Below are 25529 nucleotides of genomic sequence, written 5' to 3'. Positions count from 1 at the left end.
AAAGGGATCTCAGAGTACAAATACACCAGTCACTAGAGGTCATGCCACAGATTAGCAAGGCCATAAGTAAAGAAAACCAATGTGTACCATGTATAGTTTAACTTACCATATGATAATGCAGAGGCTCTGGAGAGTGCGCAGAAGGATTTACAAGAAATAATACTAAAAAACCTAGGGTATATGTATGAGTAAAGGATGAACAGATTGGATGTCTTAAAAAAAAATTAAGTCAGGGATAACCCAATGGATTTCTTTACAATGACGAAAGTCTTGACAAAAGAGAATGTTTGCACTTGTGAGGAAGAGCAGAACTAGAGGCCGTTATATTGACTTTTGTCCAAGAAATTCAGAAGAACTTCTTTACCTAAAGCATGGTGAGAATGTGAAACTCACTCCCACAGGGACTTGTTAGAGCAAATAGTGTAGATACATTGAAGGGGAGGCTGGGCAGGCGGCATGGGCGAAGGGAATACAGGGTTAAGCTGTTAAGGTAGATGACGTAAGACAGGAGGCATGAGTGGACCATCAATGCTAGCAAGGATTGGTTGGACCAAACGGCCTGTTTCTGTGCTGTATATCCTAGGTAATTCCTCACACAGTAGGAGATGCAGCAATGATGATAATTAAAAATACAAATATTTGGGGATGAATTCTGAGTGTGCCTGGTGCTAGGAATGTCCACGTTGCCTAACGAGTGTCAGGAACAGCAGGCTACAGACTATAGCTCTAGGCATTAGTAACTGATAGGCACCCCAATCTCTCAGGGTCTCCAGTTTTGGTTCCTTTAAGCTGGGGAGTCATTCTGCTAGTTCCAGAATCACACACCAATTTCCCATTATTCAGTTGTGGAAGCATGGACAATGAATGTCAATAGGCTGTTTGATCACAGGGAGCATCATCTTCTCACACAATATCTGAGCAGGTCGGTGATTGAGAAGAGGAACTATAACTGAATATTTTCATCCCCAGCCGTGGGTCTGTATATGTAATCCAACTGCTATGAACGTCTCACCAACTAATTCAATGCAGGAAGGAGGGCAAGTCTTAAATCACCTAGCCTGGTTGGCACTGTCACACATGCAGAAGGGCACTTAGCCATATGCCCAATATTAAACCACAGACATTTCAGTTTTAAAAGCAGATATCATTGGTCCTTCATGCAACTAGTAGGATGATGATGTGAAAAAGATGAGCCTCGGCTTCCCTTCACCAGGCTGGGTTCCTATCTCAACACACCCAGGCCTGAGTACTATCCCTTACCCACCTGTCCAGATGGACTCACTGATCTTTGCCCACCTGCTCCAAATTCAACCATGCCCACAATTGCTGCAATTTTTACCTGGACCTGTCTGTCCAGAAATTTACGAAAACTCTGATGTCAGATGCTCTGGTGTTGACTCTGTGGCCTCCAATACATTGATTTAGGATAGGGGGTGTGAGAGTTACTATCAACCAAAGCAGTGATAAATGTGAGGCACTGAAGGAAGTTGTCAGTTTGGGGGCAGTGGAAGAATGAAGTGAGCAGAAAATAAAGAGAGCAGGGAAGGAAAAGGCAGTATTGCAATGCTTCTTGCCAGTGGGATCAGGTTTATCAAAGGAAAGGTAACTGCTAATGAAACTCTCACTGAGGAGACAGCCTTGACTTTAAGTTCAGCAGTTGATTTTAGGATCTGCTTTTACTTAAGTGCCAAACATATTCCTAATATATAAGTTGGGGGCAGCCATGTGACAGGCATTGGATGTGTATCGTATCCATCAAGCTCTGATGGTGTGCTGTTGCCTGATTGATGTTGGTGATGCTGATTCCAGTTGGACACTCCTTTATTGAGTGCTGTCGTTACACAGAGAGATTCCATTGCTGGGCCTGTCCATCATCTTACTCCATCAAACAACATAGTATCTTTTGGAAAAACTGTGCTGGAAATGGAGAAGCATTGTTCAGGTCACCAGGCGAGCGGCGAAACCACCTTCAGGTTCTGCAGGTTCACAGAGGCCTGTGTTTCATTGTACGCCCTCTGTAATGCACAAAAGATTATTCAAACATCATGTCTCCATCCCCATCACATAGATCTTTCTATTTAATTTGACGTAACAGAAATAACTGCTCAACACATTTCCCGTGTTAGCTAGAGTGGGCTAGAGGTTTGCATTGATAGGTTTAAGTTTTATTAAGTTTTGCTGTGGATAAGTGAATTGCAATGTTTAACCACTGCATGGCAAACTATACTTGGTGTTATCTTCAGCCAGTCTCAAACCTTTGGGTATGTCCAATCTCAGGGTACATCTGTAGACAAGATCCAACAAAGGGACTTAATCCAATTCTCCATTTCATTAACCAAGAACTAACTAATCAGGTTCAACTCTTGCCTTGGGGGTTCCTGATAGATTTCAATAGCAGTCGCTGGTAATTACTAGCTTAACAAGGGAAGAGGTAAGGAGAAACCTTTTCACCCAGAGTTTGGTGAGAGCCTGCATCTCACTGCCTTGGAAGGGTGGGAGAGGCAAAACCCCGAAACACTGAGGGAATCAGAGGGAAACATGAATACTGATATACAGTCACAGTCCTACTGAACAGAGGAGCAGGCTGGAGGTGCTGTAGGGTCAATTCCACCTTCTTTTCCTATGCTCATAATAAGGAAGAAGTAACACTGCCAAGCTGATATAACTGAGAATGGAGATGCAGAAAAAAGTGTAGATTCAAAGGAGCTGCAGGATGCCATCTGGTAATCTCACCAGTGGCCCTGCCAGGAATCAGCATCAATAAGCCTGCTGCAAAAAGGAAATGGTCCCTCAAAGATGTGGAATAGGATTAAATAATCTATTTTGGTTTGCATGCTGGTGGGTTGAGAAGAGATGTGAGCAAAATTCTTCATGTGGGTGTCCAAAGGCAGGTGAACAAAAGCACAAGCACTGGCCCAGAGGCACTGAGGCCTATGTGCAACCCTACTGGATGATAAAGGAAGTAGCCCAAGGAATAGCCAGATGGAATTTAACTCAGACAAGTTCCAAGCTTTGCATTTTGAGAAGTTAAACCAGGGCAGCACTTGCACAGTAAGTAGCAGGCCATGGAAAGTGTTGTAGAACTGAGATACTGAGGGATACAAGTATATAGTTCCTTGAAAGAGACAGACAAGGTGGGGAAAAAGGTGTTTAGCATGCTTGCCTTCATTGGTCAGGGCAATGAGTACAAGAGTTGGGATGTTGTGTTACGGCTGTACAAGATACCTCACCTGGAGTATTGTGTGCAGTTCTGCTTGCCTAACTATCGGAAGGATACCATTAAGCTGTATAGGGTGCAGAAAAGATTCACAAGGATGTTAACAGCATGGAGGGCTTGAATTACAAGGAGATACTGGATAGGCTTGGGCTTTTTTCCCTGGAGCGAAGGAGGCTGAGGGGTCACACTATAGAGGTAAAGAAGTGGCAGAGGCAGTTATAATTACAATGTTTAAAAGATGTTTAGACAGATATGTGGATAGGAAAAGCTTAGCAGGATATGGGGCAAATGTGGGCAAATGGGACTAGCTCAGTTAGATATCTTGATTGACATAAATGAGTTGGTCCGAAGGACCTGTTTCCATGCTGTATAATTCTACGACTCTAAAGAGGGGGGTGCTAATGTGAACAGATTCCTCTAACACCAGAGTGTTCATAGTCATCAGCCAAGCTGAAATTGAAATTCGAAAAAGCAATTACCACATGAAACAATCTGTGTGGTCACCCTCCCCCCGATTCACCGGTGATGGCCTTGTTACATTCCTTTTCAGCCTCTCTGACTCAGTATCTAATCTATTTATCTTGAGCAAATGATCATCTTTATTGCCTTTCCCATTGCTTTCACATTCTTTTGATTCTGTTATCTTATTATGAATCATATTCTCCCTGGAATTCAACAGCCAACTTTGAGAAATATTTCACACGTTCACACATCTTCAATATTCACACACAACACTACCATCCCAGTAGCACCAGATGGCAGAACTCAACTAAGTGTTTTTCCCTGGACTCCCTCATCTAGAATCATAGAATTGTACAACATAGAAAGGGCCCTTTCAGCCCACCTCGTCCATGCCAACCATGATGCCTATCAATGCTAATCCCATTTGCCCGCATTAGGCACGTATCCCTCTACATGTCTCCAATCCAACTACCTATCCAAATGCCTTTTAAACATTGTAATTGTATCCTTAGACTGTGATCCCTGTTCCTGGACTCCCTGCCATTGGGAACATCCTTCCTGCATCTAATCTGTCCAGTCCTGTGGTCCCCTCAATCCACAGCAAGAACATCTTTAAGGAGAACAAAACTGCACACAATGCTCACAAGGGCCCTGTACAATTGCAGCATGACATTCCTGCTCCTGTGCTCAAATCCCATCACTATGAAGGCCAACATATTATTTACTTTCTTAATAGCTTGTTGGACCTGCATATTTACTTACATCACCTGGTGCACAAGGACACCCTCTGGGTCCCCTTTTCCTAATTTACCGCAATTCAGATAATAATCTGCCTTCCTGGGATAATCATTAAAATAGATAACTTCACCTTTATCCACTTTATACTGGATATATAAAGTATAAGATATATCTATCCACTCCCACAACCTGTCCAAATCAATCAGCACCTTCTCTGTATCCTTCTCAAGACTCACGTATATATTTTGCATATGGAGTCCCAGCACCTATGGCTATGGTACCCCAGTAGTCACTGTCTGCCACTTGGAAAAGCCCCATGCATTTCTGCTCTTTGTTTCCTCTCAGCTCACCAGCTCTCTGTCCATATCAGCACCTTATTCCATTTCCCAAGTTGTTTTATTCTGCACGTTAATCCCTTATGTGGGACTTTATCAATGCTTTCCATAAGTCTGATGCACCACATTTACTGGTTCTCCCTCATCTATTCTTCTAGTTTCATCCACAGAAATTTCCAGTAGATTTATCCAGCATAATTTCCCTATCATAATCCATGTTGACTTTGATCCTGTCACCCTTCTCCAAGTGCTCTGCTTTTCCTTCTTTTATAATGAACTCCAGCATTTTCGCCACCACCAATGACAAGTTAAACAGTGTACAATTCCTTTTTCTCTCTATATATACTTCTTTTTAAACTCCTCTGTGAGCATAGCTTTCTGAAACTAACTGCCACCACAAGCTTCATGTCCTCTCCTCTTATACTGAACAACTTGGTTCCAAACAGGAGTATCTTGTTTGATCCTGAGCTGAGCTTCCAACCTCACACCCACTCCAAAACAAGTACATCCACTTTCATAGGAGAATGAGAACTGTTACTATTATATAGGGACATAAACAAATAGGATTTTATTTGGTCAGGACTTTTTGGAAATGTTTGGTGTAATTGGTGGCTAGCAACTGCATGGATCTGTTGAGGATAATAAGCCAAATCTCACCTCAAACTTTGTGATAAATTCTGCAAATATCCCAAAAAAAGCTTCTGTTGTGGTTGCCTTTGAATCTTCTCCAAAAAACGTTGAGACTTTATTGAACTCCTCAATGGCTCGGTTCTGCAGAGAATCGAGGGAAGCAATGAGGGGCTGAGCATCTCCCAGGAATGCCTGACACTCTGGTTAAGACAGTAACAGTGCTACAGTTCCACTCTTGAGCTGTATAACATGTGATCCCACCCAGCCCAGCCCACAGCTGACTGCAAGTCTGCACATTCTTCAGTGAATATTTCCAGTCTTTTCTGTTTTTATTGCCTATTATCAACTGGTTTTGTCCAGCTTTGACAGGAGTTTTGATAGACAATCAATCAAAGATTGGAGATCAAATCCCACCACGGCAGGCTGTGGAATTTAAATTTAATCAATAACTTGGAATTATAAAAAAAAAGCAATCTAATTGTTAGTAATGACCAAACCACTACCTGACTGTGGTAAAAACCCATCAGGTTCTTGAGTATCCTTCAGTAGGTACAACAAACAAAAAGTTGGAGGAACTCAGCAGGTCAGGAAGCATCTGTGGAGGGACATAAACAGTCAATGTTCTGGGCCAAGATCCTTCATCTGGATATCATGAGTCCAGATGAAAAGTCTCGACCCGAAATGTCAACTGTTCATTTCTCTCCACAGATGCTGCCTGACCTGCTGAGTTCCTCCAGCTTTTTGTTTGTTGGTCCAGATTCCAGAATCTGTAGTCTGTATCCTTCAGCAGGAAATCTGCCTCCCTTACTTGGTCTGGCCTATATGTGAGTACCAATGTGGTTGACTCTTAAATGGCCTCTTAAATGGCCTCTGAAATGGCCCAGCAAGCCACTCAATTCAAGGGCAATTAGGGATGGGCAATAAATGTTTCTTATAGATAGGGGAATCAAGGGATATGGGGACAAGGCAGGAACAGGATATTGATTGTTGAGGATCAGTCATGATCTCAAAACGGCGGTGCAGACTCGAAGGGCCGAATGGTCTACTTCTGCTCCTATTGTCTATTGTCTATTGCCAACAATTGCCAGATCCTGAAATAAATGAAAATATACCCTTGAGGTATGGGATAAGTTAGTACGAGGGCAGTTAGTAAATGACTACCGGTAGCTTAGACACACGTAACTAGATATTAAATTGCATGACAGTTTTGTTACAATTGAATTACTTCTGCCCAGAGTGAAATGTGATAGACAATTACTTGGTTGTTTCACATCACTCAGAAAATTTGACCAGACACCTTCTGGTCACTTTGACCTTGAGTCACTCTTCTGCTCTAAAGTGTATCCCACCAGGAGTGCACAGGATGATGGGGGAGGAGGTGGGTGGGTGGGTGAAATGGCAGCAAACTTGACCATGTTGTCAGAAGAATGGCCATGTTTGGGTACTTTGTGAATATACCAGTTCATGTGTAATACAAAGTATCAAAGCACAGCACCAGCCACATTCAGGTAATCCCTTACTGATTCCAGCAGACAAACCCCCACCTCTGTCCATCCTTCACCAGAACCCAATGTTGCTTCACCTCTCTGACCATAAGATCTTTCAATCCCTTGATCTTCCAAGGCCCAAATGGCCCTCCTCCCATCTCTGAGTCTTGGTGTGATCCTGGGCCTAATCCTCAAACAATCCTACCCACTCCTGCCCCTCTCCAGCACAGGCCATTGATGCTCCTCCCTCTACAGCAGCACAGGCTCCACTGCCTCTGCCCCACCCCTTGAGACCCCAACCACAACACAAGGTTGGCAGGCCTATGGCAACCAGTGATCCCAACCACTTAAATCAGCTCCTGCTAGGCTTTCTACCAGGCAGTGTGTTCTCAACTGAGAAAACACACAGGACCCTTTTGATTACATTGAGTAAGTCTAAAGTTTGGATGGTGCAGATCATGAGCAAGTGCGTGCACACCACTCCAATGCACATTTGGTGCACTCTTTTCATTGAAATATAATTTCAGGGTCACCATCTTTTGGGAGAATGTCACAGCAGCAACAAACAAGAAAGTATTTTAGGAGCTTCCTCTCTGACCACCCCCAACCCCACCCCCCACCCCCCACAAACAAAAGGATCTCCTCTCCTAGGGGGCCTATAGTACAATCCCATCAAAGTGATCACCCCCTTCTTAATTCTAAATCTAGCCATACAGTCTCACTGGATATATCCCCAGGAATATCCTTTCTAAGTACTGCTGTGATATAGAAATGACATGAAGAGAACCGAGATAATAGACACCGAGAGTAGTGCTCCCTGTCAGGAAGGATACAGTCATGACTGCAGCAAATCTGTCTTCTTCGGTCACACTTATGTTCTCACAGGCTGTCTGTATTTCCTTCCTGGTTGTATGGATGTCAACAATTTCAGCAGTTATTGTTCTCTGATTAACTGGAAAAAAGGAAGAGTTTTACATTTTGGGGGGTTCTTTATCCTGTTCAAGACTGAACCAATTCTCACCTCTCTGAGGGCATTATGCTTTTCTCTATTACACTGAAAGTGTAATGAGGCTGGGAACTAAACAGCAAATGTTGTTTAGTAATTGTTTTATTACTAGATACTGGCTTCACAAAATGTTTGGAAATGGTAAAACATTTTTTCTTTTTATTCTGACAGTGTTGAAAATATCAAGCAAATCTCTTTTATAAATAGAACAAATGCACAAGTGTCAGAAACTACAGTAAACAATTTACAGGAAGAATCTTGTTACAGCTTCAAAATTCAGGTTACCTAAGTGCCAAGCAATAACCATCTCCATTTCAACTTCTCTAGGGCTTCAAGAGTACCACCACTACCAACACACTATAGTCAAGATCTTGGGGGTTATCATTAAGAGGATTTTAACACTGACAGTTTGAGCAGGGCGAGGGTGAGGGTGAGGTGTTCTTTCTCACATCTTGCACCCTCAAGGCCTTTTTGCCATCAACAAGGATCAAGCCGCAAGGATGTGGATGAGTTCAGCGCATGGATAGGCACATGGGATTGTGATATTGCTAATACAGAAACATGGTTGAGGGATGAACAGGACTGGCAGTTCAGTACTCTGGCGTACAGATGCTACAGGGGCTATGGAAGTTGAGGTAAGAGAGGAGGGGAGCTGCATTTTTCATTAGGGAGAATATCACTGCAGTACTTGGAGTGGATATTCCTGGGGAAATGTCCAGTGAGGCTATATGAGTCAAAGTTAGAAATAAGAAGGGGGTGATCACTTTGATGAGGTTGTACTATAAGCCTCCTAATAATTAGCGGGAATTAGAGGAACAAATATGTAGGAAGATTGAAGATTGCTCTGGGAATAATGGTAGGTGATTTTACTTTCGAAGGACATGTGTAGGGGAGTGGTGGGTCCCTGGAATGTGCTGCCAGGGGTGGTGGTGGTGGAGGCTTATACGACAGAGGTGTTTAAGAGGCTCTTAGATAAGCAAATGAATATGCAAAGAATGAAGGGATATGGACCATGGGCAGGCAGAAGGGATTAGTTTAATTAGGTGTCACTTGCTTAAGTAGGTTGGCACAATATGTGGGCCAAGGGGCCTGCTCCTGTTCCATGTTCTATATACAATGTATTTCCCTAATATTGACTGGCACAGCCATGACGCTAAGGGGGAGAATTTATTAAGTGTGTCCAGGAAAGTTTTCTCAAGCATCAGGTTGACAGTCTTACTAGATACGGAACAACACTCAACCTCCTCTTGAGGAATAATGCTGGACAAGTGGCTGAAGTGTCAGTGGGAGAGCACTTCGGGACTAGAGACCATAATTCTATTAGTTTTAAAATAGTTATGAAAAGAGATAGGATTGATCCACAAAGTTGAAGTCTTAAATTGGGGCAAGGCTCAGTTTGCTGGCATTAGACAGGAACTTGCAAAGTTTGATTGGGAAGTTCAGTTTGTAGGTAAAGGAATATCTGGCAAGTGGGAGGCTTTTAAAAGTGTGATTGGGAGAGTTCAGGGATGGCATGTTCCTGTTGGAGTGAAGGGCAAGGTTGGCAGGATTAGGGAACCTTGGATGACGAGGGATGTTGAGGCTCTGGTTAGATAAAAGAAAGAGGCATATGTCAGGTACAAGCAGCTGGGGTCAAGCGAAGCCCTTGAGGAGTATAAGCGATGTAGGAGTACACTTAAGAAGGAAATCAGGAGGGAAAAAAGAGGATATGAGAGATCTCTGACAGGAGAATCCTAAGAAATTCTATAAGTATATTAAGAGCAAAAGGGTAACGAGGGAGAGAGTAGGTCCCCTTGAGAATTCATGTGGCCGCCTGTGTGTGGAGCCATGGGAGATGGGTGAGGTCTTAAATGAATACCTCTATATTTATCATAGAGGAGGATATGGGAGCTAGGGAATTCAGGGAAGAGAACACTGATGTCCTGAGACATATCGATATTACAAAAGAGGAGGAGTTGGCAGTCTTGAAGTGCATAAAGGTGGGTAAATTGCTGGGGCCTGACCAGGTGTATCCTAGAACGTTGTGGGAAGCAAGGGAAGAAATTACTGGGCCTCTGAAAGAGATTTTTGTATCTTCTTTAGCCACAGGTGAGGTACCGGAAGACTGGGGGGCTGGTTAATGTTGTGCCTTTATTTAAGGGCTGCAGGGACAAGCCAGGGAACAACAGGCTCGTGGGGCTAACATCAGTGGTGGGAAAATTACTGGAGGGCATTATAAGAGGCAGGATCTATCTGCATTACGAAAGGCAAGGACTGATTAGGGATAGACAACATGGATATGTATGTGGGAGATCATGTCTCACGAACTTGATTCAGTTTTTTGAAGAGGTGAAACAGGATTGACAAGGGCTGGACTTTAGCAAGGCTTTTGACAAGGTCCTGCATGGTAGGCTGGTCCAGAAGGTGAGACCACATAGGATCCAGGGTTAGTTAGCCAATTGGATACAAAAAAGTGTCTTGGTGGAAGAGGAGGGTGGTACTGGAGGCCTATGACCAAAGGTGTGCCACAGGGATCAGTGCTGAGTCCCCTGTTATTTGACATCTATATAAACGATCTGTATGAGAATGTAGGTGGCATGATCAGTAAGTCTACAGGTGATACCAAAATTGGTGGTGTGGTGGACAGTAAAGAAGGTTGTCTAAGGTTACAACAGGATCTAGAACGACTGGGAAAATGGGCAAGGGAATGGCAGACGCAATTTAACTCAGACAAGTGCAAACTGATGCATTTTGGGAAGTCAAACCAGGACAGGAGGTACACAGTAAATGACAGGGCCCTGAGGAGTGTTATAGACCAGTGAGACCAAGGGCTACATCGTACCAATTACAAAATTCCCTGTAAGTTGCGACACAGGCAAACAAAGTGGTAAAGAAGGTTTGTGGCAGGCTTGCCTTCACTGGATGGGGTATTGAGTACACACATTGGGATGACTTGTTATGGTTGTACAAGACATGGCTGAGACCACACCTGGAATATTGTGTGCATTTCTGGTCGCCATCCTATAGGAAGGATGTGATTAACCCAGAGACAGTGTAGAAAAGATTCTCAAGGATGTTGCCGGGACTGGAGTTATAAGGAGGGAATGGATAGGCTGGTACAGTTTTCCCTGGAGGCTAAGGGATGACTTACAGAGGTTTACAAAGTCATGAGGGGCCTTGATAAGGGTGGTCACAGTCTTTTTCCCAGGGTAGAGTGAGTCTAAAACTAGAGGGCGTGGATTTAAGTTAAGAGGGGAAAGATTTAAATGGGACTAATTGCAACATTTGCACAGGTTCATGGATGGCAAAGGTTTAGAGGGATATGGACCAAAAGCTGGCAAGTGGTACTAGCACAGGAAGGCACCTTGGTTAGCATGGACAAGTTGGGCCAAAGGCCTTTTTCTATGCTGTATAACTCAATGACTCTCCGATGACATTTTCATTTCTCACCCAGACAAGAGCAACAGCTGAGGAACTTCAGCACCATCGTACAAATGGTGGAGGGTCAGAAAGTTCCATCACATAGGTTCTGGCCAAAGTGAAACCTTTGCATGTTTGGGTTATGGTATAAACTGAACATATTAGTCACTCTGCTCAGGCAGAGTCTAATGAGTGGTTTTATCTGACCTTTTGCAGCGAGTGCCACAGTTGGAATCTCCTTGGCAAAATCCAGCAGCTCAGGAAAGTGCTGGCCCAGCGATTTGGTAAGAATGTGCAAGAAAGTAGATTTCCCATCTACAGTCTTCGTGGTGTCAAGCTGGGAGAGAAACATGAGAGAGTTTCAAAGACATTATATAACAGAAAAATGATCCAGTCCTGTCCACTGCCCTAACAAAATCATAAGCAGTTACACATTACCCTCCTCTCTCCCAGCAAGTCCTGACACCGATAACCATTCCCTTCATTTCATGAAGTCATCCATTAACTACCAACCCTCTCTCCACCCTGACCCCACTCCCCCCCCCAGCACACCATACCCAGGGCTGTCACCACAATTAACCACTGCCTTTCCACAGAGTCTACAGCAGCCATTAATCTTTCCACTCTCCCTATATTGGCCAGGATCACCAATATGATTATTTCTTTCTTTTGTCTTCCTTCTCACTCAGGCACACTGACACTAAGTCATCACATTTGTACCCAGCACCTGCTTAGTCAGGTCACTCACCTCTGTCAGGAAATTAATTTTAAATCCTGTGGTTTTGGGACTCTTAGGCTGTCCATTATTGAGGTAATTTCCCATTGCAAGAACAAACTGTCAAAATACAGGTGAAGCAATGATTATTGTGCAGCAAAAGCAGTCCTTTACCATCTCTTCTGTGTTTCCTGTGCACTCTCCCACCAGATTATGAGACAATCCTTCTCCCATTAGATACACAGGGTTCCATCTGCAGGGGACACACCTCACCAGTGAACTGGACATGTAGACACATGCATAAACAGAGACCCACAAAGACACACGATGCATGCATACACAAATCCGTTTGCACAACTATTCAGCAAGACACAGAGATACGCACAAAGACACACACATAAACAAACTCACCCACATAAACAAACACATAAACAAACACAATGGTAAGATGGGTCCATAGACGTAAATACACAAGTAGATACTGACAGAGGCCCACTCATGCATAGACACAAAGGCTAATGGAGGGGGGGTGGGGGGGAGGGAGGTGGAGGGGATGCACATTGAAGCACTGAGACAGGGAACTGAAGAAAAGAAGGAAGGAACTTGCCTTTACCATCCTCAGGACATCTGTAATTGTTTCAATCAATAAAGCTGGCAAACAAGGCAACTAAATGAACATAGTAAGACCCTACAAACCAATAGCAACATAATCTATTTTGATAGAGTTGATTGAGAGATTTATTGGCTTAGACATCACCTTGTTCCTCTTTTCTAAATACATCAGGATACAAGATTTTTTAGAAAGACAGGGAAGAGAGAGAATGTCAGAGTGCTTTAAGAAATAACAGAGATGCACTACTGGGACTATTCCATAGGCTGCCAACTAGCGGGAAGGATATTGCAGAGCAAATTTACAGGGAAATTAAAGAGTATAATAGCCAAAGAAGAGCTATATGGGGGATTTCAACTGTCCAAATATAGACAGGGATAGCAATAACATAAGTCCAAAGAGACAGAGGAGTTTCTGAGAGTGTACAGGAGAACTTTCTGGCCCAACAAACAAGATGGCATTGCTGGATAGTTCTGGGAAAACAGCCAGACCACATGGAACAGATTTCAGTGGGGCATCACCTAGGAAATAGTGGTCATGATATCATTTCATTTAGAACAGCTATGGAAAATGATATAGGTAAAAAATAAGATAAAAACAGTCAATTGGAGGATGGCCAATTTCAATGAGATGAGAAGAGGTAAACTGGAATCAAAGCTTGGCAGTTAACTAAACAATTAAGGTGGAGATATTTCAGCTATGGTATAAGTACATCTCCATGAAAGAGGGGAGAGAAATTAAAGACAGACCCCCTGGCTGATCAAAAAGATAGAGACTAAAACAACAAGAAAGAAGATGCTAGCTTGTTCTCACAAGTAAGAGCCAAGGTGGTTACAGAGAGCTCAGAGGGATAAAGAGTGAGTGAGAGAAAAACTGGCAGCAAATGCAAAAGGGGTCCAAAAATCCATTCACATCAGTTTCAACCAAAGAAGAAGATGCTGCTAGAGTCTCAGCAAAAGAAGTTGCAGTTGAAATTCTGGATGGGCTAAAAATTAATAATGAGGAACTACTGGAAATTCTAGCTGCACAATGCAGATAAATCCCCTGATCCAAATCAAATACGTCCTTGGTTGCTGAGGGAAATAAGGGTGGAAGTGGCAGGGGCCCTGGCTGTAATCACCTACAGATGGGAGAGGTCTGAACATTGAGATAAAATTGGCTAGGTAACAGGAAACACAGGGAAGTAGCAAAAGGGTGTTTTTAGGATTAGAGGAAAGTGTACAGGGAAGTTCCTCAGGGGTGGGTAATAGAACCATTCCTTTCTTTAAAATTTATTTATGACTTCAACATACAGGGAACAATTTCTGAATCTGCAGATGACATAAACCTTGGAAGCTTAGTGAGTTGGGAAAAGGGAGGTAACAGATATAGACAGGCTGGTGAAATGGGCATATGGGAAGCAGATGAAATTTAATGTTGAGAAATGCAAAGTGTTGCATCTTGGTAGGTGATTATAAAACAGATGGCACAATTCTAAAAGGAGTACACAAACAGAGAAATTTGAGATATAATATGTACAATCCATGGAAAGTGGTAGGGCTGATTGAGAAAGTGGTTAAGAAAGTTTGGGCCCTGGGTTTTACAAATACAGACCTAGGGTACAGTCATGATGAATCTTTATAAAACACTGGTTCACTTGGAGTACTGTGTATACTTCCAAGGATAAGGAAGAATTTAAAGCCTTTCCATAGGGAAAAAGGTTACTAAAATGATTTAGGAATGCCGGACTTCAGTGATGTGGAAAGACTGGAGAAGGTAGGCTTTTTCTCTTTGGAACATGGGAGGCCATGAGGGAATGTGATTTTTTTACGTCACAAGTAGCTAGGGCTTAGAAAGCACTGCCAAAGGAGCAGTGGAGGCAGATTCAATTGTAGCATTCAAATAAAAGCTGAATAAGTATCTGAAAGGAAAGAACCACATAGCTGTGGGGAGAGGACTTGGGACTGGGACACCTGGATTGCTCTTACATAGAGCTGGCACAGATTTGATGGGCCAAGTGGCCTTCTTCCATGCTGTCACCATTCCCCAATTCTGTGAAATAATTGGATGGAATTATTTATATCTACTCAAGAGATCAGCGTGCAGATAAAGCTTTGGTTTATCTCAAAGACAGGATCTCCAATAATACAGGTCCTTCTTCTTAGCACCGAATGATCTGGCAATGTCATGGGCTCAAATCCTGACAAGCATGCTTTTGACAACCAATCATACGACACTGGAGAAGTATAGCACGGTACTGTAATGGCATGGTTTCCAGCAGCTCTGACTTTGCATTACGGACAGAAGGGGTATGAATTGCAGCTTATGCATATGCCAGAATTCATTTCTTACCTCCAGAATCTTTGCCAGTTTCTTGCCACTTTTCAGCTCCACTGAGGCCTTGTAGATACACTGCAGCCCAGCTTTAATCTCCTCTGTCTTCTCTTGTAGTGTGATCTTGAAATGCAAACTTCTCAGTCTGATTTTGTACTCCTTCACTGACAGCATCTACACATGCAAGGATGTAGAAAGGAAGGTTTTTCATGAATGACAGATTTTGGTCAAAGATATGAAGCAGGGACATGCATTTCCCTCTCGTTGTCTGAAGCAGCTGATACCCACTGAGGATATGTAGAGAGTAATCAGGGTAATAATTTTTAGTGTCAGTCTAACCCTGCAATTCTGTCCCTTCTGCCCCTCACTTCTGCCTCCTTAAAATTCACCTCCTTGGATAGGTTGTTTATCACCTACAGTGAAATGCCTTGTAACTTTCCCTCTCCATTAGATGCAATGTTGTTTAACAAAAAGTAATTGTTACATGGAGAGGTGATCAGGTCTAATGCAGCAAATAACCAAACATGACAATGGCAGAGAAACATCATGACAAAAAATAAATAATGTGCTATTGTCTTTGAGATGGCAGCAAAGATTATCATAAAAAATGCTGGTAGATCTACAGTACCCATGGAACTTAACGGGTGCCAGACAATAGAAAATCTGGACCACACAAATTGCCCCCAATTACCTTCCTCTGAGCAGAACTTTTTTTTTGGTATAGACACTCGCTGGGTCACATAAGGGTTATACTTATGTCTATACTTCTCGCTGCCTATGTAAGGCAACTAGCACAATCAAAGACACCATCCACCCTGGACATTCTCTCTCCTCCCCTCTCCCATTGGGCAGAAGATACAAAAGCCTGAAAGCACGTACCACCAGGCTCACGGACAGCTTCTATCCTGCTGTTATAAGACTATTGAATGGTTCCTTACTATGATAAAATGGACCCTTGACCTCACCATCTACCTCGTTATGACCTTGCACCTTATTGTCTGCCTGCACTGCACTTCTCTGTAGCTGTGACACTTTACTCTGCATTTCTGTTATTGTTTTACTTTGTACTACCTCAATGCACTGTAATGAATTGATCTGTAGGAACATTATGCAAAACAAGTTTTTCACTGTACCTCGGTACATGTGACAATAATAAAACAATTCCAAGTAGGGTTCCAAGAACTGTATATAACCCAAAGTTTCCATAAATCAGAAACACTGTTGGCTTAGATTGCAAAATTTGCACTGGTAGGTTAATTAGCTACAGAGTATTAGTTAGATTTATACAGCTAATTAGTTAGATTTAAAATGTGCCGGACCATGGAGTTACTGGACCACAGAATGCCACATCGAGATTTTCAACGTTTACTAAATGGAACACGTGTAGCTCAATCAAGTTCACGTCTGTTGTATGCCCAGTTAGATAATGGTTAGTCTGCAACTTAATTCCTTTTCTGCACCTTGGGTTGTTTTGCACAATGTCATAGAGTTGTACAACACAGAAGTGGGCCCTTTGCCCACCACATCCATGCTGACCTTTTTACCATCTGCATTAACCCCATTTGCCCATATTAGGACAATATCCTTTTATGCCTTGTCTATTTAAGTGGATCTGAGAGCACAGTGGTCTCAGAATGTGGGCTTTGGTGAGGAGAGTGTCTGGTGAGGAGGGTGACTGGTGAGGAGGGTGACTGGTGAGGAGGGTGACTGGTGAGGAGGGTGACCGGTGAATAGCATTAGGTGAGTATCTCTACCTCTCCTTGCTGCTTTAATTCTCTAAGTGAAAATAGTGGGAGAGATTGTAAAAGGTTGTCCTTAGAGTGGAATAGAGCCCCTAGCGTAATTAGTTACCCACTTTAGTTTGGAGCACTAAGGTAATTCAAGGGTGATCCATGGCAGGAGAACTTGTCCCTGTAGAGTACTCCCCCTGCACTATGTGGGACATCAGTGTCCCTAGTGACCATGTGTGCAGGAAGTGTGTCCCGATGCAGCTCCTGACTTGACGGCATTGTTGGAGTTGTAGATGGATTCACTATGGAGCATCCATGATGCTGAGGACATGGTGGAGAGCAGGTTTAGTGAGCTGGTCACCCCACAATTATTGGCTGCACTGGCAGGAAAGTGGTGGGTGGCCACCAGGTGGAGCAATAGGAGCAGGCAGATAGAGCAGCAGTCCCCTGTGACCATCCCCCTCACAAGCTTGGATACTGTTGGGAGGTGGGGGGGGGGGGGGGGGGTCTCCCAGGGAAAGGCAGCAATAGCCAAGTTTGAGCCATCACAGCTGGCTCTGCTACATGAGGTGGGGCGGGGGGAGGAGGGGTGCAGGGGAAAGATTAGGAGAGCTATAGTAATAGGAGGTTCAACTGTAAGTGGAGCAGACAGACGTTTCCGTAGTTGCAAATACTAGAATGGTATGTTGCCTCCCTGATGCCAGGGTCAGGAATGTCTCAGAGTGTATGTGGGGATAGTTAACAGTTAGAGATCATGGTCCACATTGGTGCTAACAGCATAGATAGAAAGAGGGATGAGGTCCTGCAACATGAATTTAGGGAGCGAGGTCATAGGTTGAAGAGTAGGATCTTTGAGGTTGTAACTCTGGATTATTTCTGATGCCACATGCTAGTGAGAATCGGAATAGGAGGATAGATCAGATAAACATGGGAGTAAAGGGATGGTGTACGAAGGAAGGCTTTCAATTTTGGATCATAGGACTGGTTCTGGGGAAGGCGGGTCCTGTACAAGCTAGACGGGTTGTACCTGAACCAGAATGGGACCAACATCCTTGTGGGGAGGTTTGCTCATACTGTTGGGGAGGGGGTTAAACTAACTCGGCAGGGGAATTGGGCACAGAATAGATGTATGGTCATGGGGGGTGTAAGGAGCTACAGTCAAATATAAAAGATAAATCAGGTCAGTCCAGTAGCCAGAGCAGGCATGGGCATGTAAAGGTGCATGGGAGGATTGTAAGACTAAATTGCATCTATTTTAAAGCAAGGAGCTGACTGCTCAGGCAGGTGAACTTAAACATTGATCAGCAGATAGAAATACAATATTGTTGCAGTCACAGGCTTGGTGACTCAACATTCCAGGTTCAGAAGCATCAAGTGTGATAGGGAAGGAAGTAAAAGAGGAGGGGCTATTGCAGTGTTGATTAAGGAGACCATCACTGCAATAATGAGGGAGGAGTCCTAGAAGGTTCATCAAATTAGTTCATATTGGTAGAGTTTAGGAATAAAAAAAGGGACGATTACTTTGTTGGGGGTATACTTCAGGTCTCCCAACAGTCAGTGGAAGAAAGGGAAACACATATGCAGGCAATTCACAGAGAGGTGTAAGAGGAATAGTGGTCAGGGATTTCAACTTCCCCAATATTAACTGGGATCACCTCTTTGTGAAAGGCCTAGAAGGGGTGGAACTTTTAAAGTATATCCAGGAGAACACTGAGCCAGTATCTAGTTAGTCCTACTAGAGAAGGGGCAGTACTGAACCTAATCATAGGGAATGAAGCCAGGCAAATAGTTGAAGTGTCTGTGGGTGAGCATTTTGGGGACAGTGAGTACAACTAAGTTTCAAGGTAGTTATGGAAAGGGATAAGGATGGTCCGGAAATTATTGTGCTGAATTGGAGGAAGGCTAATTTCAATATCAAAAGACTGGACCTGTCAAAAGTAGACTGGGAGCAGCTACTCAAGGGTAAACTTACATCCAGCAAGTGAGAATCTTCTGAAAGTAAAATAGTGAGAGTTCAGGACCAACATGTTCCTGTGAGGCTGGAAGGTAAGGACAATGAATGACTCCAGAGAACCCTGGATGTCAAGGGTTTGATAGAAAAGGCAACAGGTGATATGTATAAAGCAGTGAAAACAGGGGAGTATAAGAACATTTTGTGGCCTCTCTTTGCCCTCCTAATTTCTTTTTTTAAGCACCCCTTCCTGTACTCTAAGGGGTGCTTAAAAAAAGAAATTAGGAGGGCAAAGAGAGGCCACAAAATATCACTGGCAGAAAAGGTCATGAAAAATCCCATGGCATTTTATATTAAGTGTATGAAAGTAATCAGGGAAAGAGTAAGGTCCATATGGCTGTATGGTCTGTATCCACAGGGCCTGATGAGATGTATACCAGTTTGTTATGGGAAACAAGGGAGGAGATTGCTAGGTTCCTGACAGAGATATTTAAATATTTGCCAGCCACAGGTGAGGTGTCAGATGACTGGACAACAGCAAATGTGGTATCTCTATTTAAGGACAGCAGGGATAAGCCAGGTAATTACCAGCCAGTGAGCCTAATGTCAGTGGTAGGGGTTGTTGAAAAAAATTGGTATGGTTATAATGTTGTAGGACAGTTTCATGGATAGGAAAGGTTTAGAGGGATATGGGACAAATGCAGGCAAATGGGACTAGCTCAGATAGGCACCTTGGTCAGCATGAGTCAGTTGGGCTGAAGGGCCTCTTGCCATGCAATATAACTCCATGATTCCATTACCATCTTAACTGGGAGATACATCACTGGCCATTGTTAGGTTTACGTCCTGGAATTTCCTCTCCAACAGCATTGTGGAAGCATCTTCACCAGAAAGAATGTTCAAGAAGGTGGCCCAGGGGCAATTAAGGATGGGCAATAATTGCCCAGATCCCAAAAGTGAAGATAAAAATATAAAGATACCAGGCAAAGATCATCGTCAACAAGAGGGAGTCTCACCAATTACCCTGAAGATTTTAAATTGCTCAGAACTTTTGAAACTCCCCTTGAGAAGATGGTAATCAGCAAATGACTTAAACCCTTGAAGTTCTTCTGGTGAATATACTCCCACAACATCATTGGGTAGGGAGTTTCAGGATTTAGATGCAATAATGGCATTGCCATAATCAATTCCGCCATTAGCAACATCTTGGGGGCTACTGTTGACCAGAAACTTAATTTTTCTAGCTGCATAAATACTGTGATGTCAAGGGCAATTCAGAAACTGAGTACCATGCCATGAATGACTCATCTCCTCACGCCTCTGGGCCTTTCTATCATCCACAGGCCATGTAAAGGTCAAGTCTTCACTTGATTCAATGAGCCCAGCTCCAACATCGCTCAAGAAACTCAACACTATTCAGGTCAAACCAAACCATTTAATTGGCACCTCATCTACGTCCCTAAGCATTCACTCCCTCCATTATCAGTGTAGTTTGGCTACCTGTGTGCCACTGCAAAGGTTCAAGAAGATGCTTCGCCATCATCTCAAGGGCAATTAAAAATGGAAATAAATGTTGACCTCGTCAGAGATAACTACATCCTATACATGAGTAAAATAATAAAAAAGAATTAAAAAAATAAACTGTGAATTGACCTGTACGATCAGTATGCAAGACAGGTTTTTCACTGTACCTCGGTACAAGTGACAATAATAAACCAATACCGATACCAAAAAGTTCTCAGATTCAATCAACCACAATCTCAAGAGTTATGCTGAGTTCCAGATTTTCACCACCCATTTCTTCATATCACCTTTGAATATCCTAGTTCCAATTTGATATTCTTGTTCTTCCTTGTTCTGAACATCTTGCACCAGAGGAAGTACTTTCTATTTCTCCTCTCAGCTCTAAAACAAAGAGTAGGCTGTGGAGAACACAAAAGTAGAACAAAGTCTCCCTGAGACCTACCTGCAGGGCAAACTGATCTGGCTCACTTAGTTTACTGGGATCATCTGAATGCCGCCTGAAGTTCTTCAACTCTTCCTCATCAGGAGCATAGAGCAGCAACTGTTTAATGTGGGACGGCTCCAGACGATCATTCTCCATTGTCATGAGGATCTGGCGGAGCTCCAGAGCCGAGAGCTTCAGGTGGGCGATGAGAATAGCTATTAGAAATAAATGCACAGAATAATCAGTCAAGGCAAGAGAGGCAGAGAGGAAGAAGATTTAATGAGCCAAAATTGAAAATGAATCTGAAGGAAAGCTAATAACTAAATATGGGAGACTGCATTGCTCCCAATTCACTCTCTGTAGCCCTTCTCTCCCAACAACATGCCATCACTTTTCACTCTGTTTGTGCCCAGATCTTCCTATACAAGGAGATCCAACATCCTTCTTTCTCTGCGCTGTCCACTTTTTCTTTTCATTTACTCAGACCCCAATCATTCTCAGCACCTGGTTCTCCCTCCCTCCATCAGCAGTTCTCAATACCTCAGATTCACTCTCAGTGTGTCTGTCTCCAAGTATCACAGACCTGGCCTCCTTTCTCTCCAAACTCACTGTTCCCTCCCACCTGAGATTCAGTGATAGACCTGCCTCCGATTCACAGGTTCCAAGTTCAAGTAATTCAAAAAAACATGGACTGACACTTCAACGCAGCACCATAAGAGGTGTGTCTTTTGGATGAGACATTAAACCAAGTCTATATATGCTGCCTGTCTCAGATGAACGTAAAAGATCCCAGAGCACCAGTATTGAAGATCAGAGGAGATGGCTTCAGCACCCAGGTCAACATTTACGCCTCACTCAACATTAGTGAAAGTAAATTATTTGATCATTATTACACTGCTGCTCTGGGAGTTTGCTGGCATTTCTTCTTTATAATAGTGACTATACTTCAGAAGTATCTTCTCAGATTTTATTTCTCAAATCTCCTTGCAACATGGAAGTCTACAGCCCTCTCACAGCAATTCCATCAAACCTGTTTCCCTATTGACTCCCGCCTGATTTTCCTATCACCACCCACAGGAAGGGCAACATACAGTAGCCAATTGACTGACCTTGGATTTGGGTGGAAACTGGAGCTGGGGTAAACCCACGTGGTGACAGAGAGAACATGCAAACTCCACACAGTAGCTCCAGAGGTGGGAATCAAAACCAGATCACTAGAGCTATAAGGCAACAGCTCTACCTGCTGTACTGTGCCAGCCATCCTCAGGCTCCAGTTCTCTACTCGCTCCCAGCTGACATCCTCTTCTGAGATTTGGGAGTAAGTAGAACGTAGAGCCTGGAGTTTTGGATTATTACTGGTCAACATTCCAACCCTCAGCTGCTCTTTCACTGACCACCTTTCAAACCCAGCTCCGGGAGTCAGATCCATTCAGGAAATGCGTCTCTTCATGGGAGGGAGGGTGGGTATGATGTTTTACCCAAAGGGAAGAGTCATGCAAGTTTATAATTAAAACAGAGCTTTCTGTGCCCACTGCTGGCTGTATAGGTCAATACGGCACTCACATGTGTTGTAGGCCTTCTTTCGGGACAGTACTTCCACCACACCTTTCTTCTTAAATGTTTCAGGTACAAAACTTGCCTCTGCGAAGGATATGAGAGAAGAAATGTTGTAACTGATACCATACGAACCACTGTGATAATATCAACTCCTTGTGTCTAAGCCATAAGTATCCACATGGACCAACTTTTGAAAAGGAGATAATTAAAATGCAATGCATTGACTCACCACAGAGGCAACCGTCTACACATAGTGATTAAAATACACTGAGAATATATTAACATGCATGGACTTGAGCACGCACATGGGCTGGAGTGTACATTGTGCACACTTACAGCCTGACAGACGTTCTGTTAATTGGGTGGGCCAAGCCAGGTTGTCACTTACTGTTTGGTTTCTGGGTCCCAAAGTGCAGCTCCAGATCCAAGTACTTCACCATATCACTCAACTTGTCGTAATCTGAGTCTTCTCCAAACTGAGTACAAATGAAAATGATTTGTGGACATTAACTGGAGATATCTGATAATTAGGTAGGTTCACATCTTTGAAGCATGATGCAGAATCCTTGCTTTAACCACAGTGTTGAGATCCCAGTGCTCCCTCTCACAGTGAAGACCTGTGATTAAGCCCGTTACAGCACTGTAGTTGCATATGAAAACATAATGCATAGATACTACAGGGAACACATTCCCTTTTACTCAGGAAACTAACAGCAAACCCTGGAAATGGCCAATAATTCCTATATTTCCCACTGGTAACTCTCTTCCCAGATGCAGAACCCCTCCCATGTTTGCACACTCTACTATCCACTGTTTAAAGGATTAAATATGGCAGATTAAAAACCAGTGGCTAAATGCTGCATCACGTACCTGACCCCAGATGGTTCCCTCAGAGTTCTCCACTTGCTCCCAGCGCAGCCTCTTCACACTCATGTGACTGGATTCACTTCTCCGGTGGAAGCCACGGTGCAGCGGAGGAGGACCTGAAGAAGCTGGCAAGGGAGGTGGAGGAGGAGGGGGAGGAAGGGGCTTGGACTGGTACTGGCTGGAAGTGTAAGAAGGGGGTGGAGGCAGTGGAGGTGCGGGTGGAGGTGGGATAACCCTTTTTAATTCTGAGATTAAAGTGATGGGCTTTGGGTCATTGAACTGTATGGGTGGAGGGGGTGGGGGGCTTTGAGGAGGAGGAGGGATAGGATCTGAACATGAAGAATAGGTCAAGGAGCTTCCATCTTCACTGCTACTGACATACTCACTGGGACTGCTTGGGTCATTTGTGCCATAGATTTCCTGCTCATCATGAAAGGTCATCTATTGGAAAAAGGAGCAGACAAACCACAAAGAAAAAGCCTCAAACCCCATCCCCACATCCGCTTCCAATCTACAAGTCCCTATTCCATCCACAAATCCCCATCCCCACATCTCCTTCCCATCCACAAATCCCCATTCCCACATCTCCTTCCCATCCACAAATCCCCATCCCCACATCTCCTTCCCATCCACAAATCCCCATTCCCACATCTCCTTCCCATCCACAAATCCCCATTCTCACATCTCCTTCCCATCCACAAATCCCCATCCCCACATCTCCTTCCCATCCACAAATCCCCATTCCCACATCTCCTTCCCATCCACAAATCCCCATCCCCACATCTCCTTCCCATCCACAAATCCCCATCCCCACATCTCCTTCCCATCCACAAATCCCCATCCCCACATCTCCTTCCCATCCACAAATCCCCATTCTCACATCTCCTTCCCATCCACAAATCCCCATCCCCACATCTCCTTCCCATCCACAAATCCCCATCCCCACATCTCCTTCCCATCCAGAAATCCCCATCCCCACATTTCCTTCCCTTGTTGCCAGCCCACCCACTTTAATACCTCTCCTGAAGACCACCCACCTCCGAACTGCATTTATATCACTTCCAGGAACATGTCTCTCTCTCTATTTAATGAAAATCCATTCACACTATATCTGAACACATGCAACTGTCAAGAGCTCAACTTTTGTGTTTGAAAAGCGTACTTCTTCATAGTCATTCTCTGGGTTCATGAACTCATCTGTTGCAGTCACTTTCTGACCCAGCTGCTCACTCAAGGCATCCAGAAAGCGGTCTGTATCACGGCTGCGGGGTGGCCGAGAGAAGGTGAAGAGTTTCTTCCTGCGGTTCGGGGGGCTATTCATGCTCTCCACGTTCTGTGATGAGAGGCTGGGGCTGCCATCCAAGCTGACATATGGGTGGGAGTCTGAATTAGTTGGCGAGGGTTCAGTTGGGGGTTGACACTGACAGGACTGTACAGGAAGGGGCTCAGTCTGTCTCATCCCCAACCTGCGGCTTCCTGAAGCAAAAACAGAAATAAGTAAGTCAAACATTCCCTTTCACAGATTTTCATTAAATAGATCGCATTAAGCAGATGCCCCATTTAGCACTACCACTGTTTTATGTCAGCCACAGTCCTTGCACATGGCACTGACAGATCAAAAATGACCTCTTCTGTGTTGCTTTATCATTCCATAGCACAATGACAGCAGTTGTGGTGGCTTCATTGGCCACAGCACCCGAACTCAGGGGGAAGTGTTGCCTCCTCTCCCGCATGACAACAGCCACTGACTTTCAAAAATACTTCACTGGCTGTAACACACTTAGGATGTCCTGAGATGGTGCTAGGTTGGTTAAGAGTTAAGAGTTAAGAGTAAGACTGGTAAACACAGCCCAGTCCATCAGAGACTCATCACTTCCTTCCATACAGTCCATCTTCGTGGTGCGTTGCTTCAGGAAGGGTAGTGGTATCGTCAAGGATGCTTGTCACCCTGCCATTCCCTTTTCCCTCTTCTACCTTCTGGGAGAAGATACAGGAGTTTGAAAGCCCGGTTGACCACACTCAAGAACGCCTTCTTCCCCACTGCTATCAGACTTCTGAACCAATCACCTCTCTCACATCCCCCTTCCCAGTGGTGCTGCCATGCTCTCGGACCCTTAACTCTTTACTTCTCTGTTATTCCGATATTGTCAATTCTGTATTTCTTTTTGCACTACTTCAGTTTGCACTGCTATCTTTGCACCATTCTGCTGTTTTGCACTCATCATATTTATTATTACCATGTATACTGTTTACTCTGTGAGCTTTACGCAAACAAGGAATTTCATTGCACCCTGATGTACATGACAATAAACTAATCTATCCAGTTTAGCAACCTACTCAGATTATGCATGAAATGTTCATTCTGTTTAATCCCCTGTAATTTCTGCTATGTTCTCAGGCAGTTTGCCCACCAACAATCATAGAAGGTGCCTTCCCCCTGAAGGGAGAGCAGTTAGCTTAGTGGTGTCACCACTGGACATGTTGAGTGGTACTGTTTCTGGCCAAATGGCACTGCGGAGGGAAGCTGAGATCTATGCACCATGCTCTACTGAAGGAACTCCAGA

At 43.9% G+C, this 25529-nt stretch overlaps 1 protein-coding gene across 1 annotated transcript in view; it reads right to left on the bottom strand.

The window, feature by feature from the left end:
* Window positions 1-1906: 1906 nt before the first annotated feature.
* grid2ipb (glutamate receptor, ionotropic, delta 2 (Grid2) interacting protein, b) overlaps window positions 1907-25529 on the bottom strand; it is a 151748-nt gene continuing 128125 nt past the window's right edge. Inside the window, exons 13-23 of the mRNA XM_052021789.1 lie at window positions 24128-24441; window positions 22969-23406; window positions 22487-22574; window positions 22105-22182; window positions 20560-20756; window positions 14931-15086; window positions 12023-12109; window positions 11482-11611; window positions 7703-7821; window positions 5410-5574; window positions 1907-2015 (exon numbers count right to left, since the gene is read on the bottom strand). Of these exons, the coding sequence (XP_051877749.1) occupies window positions 1944-2015; window positions 5410-5574; window positions 7703-7821; window positions 11482-11611; window positions 12023-12109; window positions 14931-15086; window positions 20560-20756; window positions 22105-22182; window positions 22487-22574; window positions 22969-23406; window positions 24128-24441 (1844 nt within the window). The 3' untranslated portion in view covers window positions 1907-1943. The remainder of the gene's footprint in view (window positions 2016-5409; window positions 5575-7702; window positions 7822-11481; window positions 11612-12022; window positions 12110-14930; window positions 15087-20559; window positions 20757-22104; window positions 22183-22486; window positions 22575-22968; window positions 23407-24127; window positions 24442-25529) is intronic.

This window comes from Pristis pectinata, chromosome 8, assembly GCF_009764475.1.
Source record: "Pristis pectinata isolate sPriPec2 chromosome 8, sPriPec2.1.pri, whole genome shotgun sequence".
Classification (NCBI taxonomy): domain Eukaryota; kingdom Metazoa; phylum Chordata; class Chondrichthyes; order Rhinopristiformes; family Pristidae; genus Pristis; species Pristis pectinata.
Note: the sequence above shows the minus strand (reverse complement) of the source record. Positions and strands in the feature narration are given on the sequence as shown.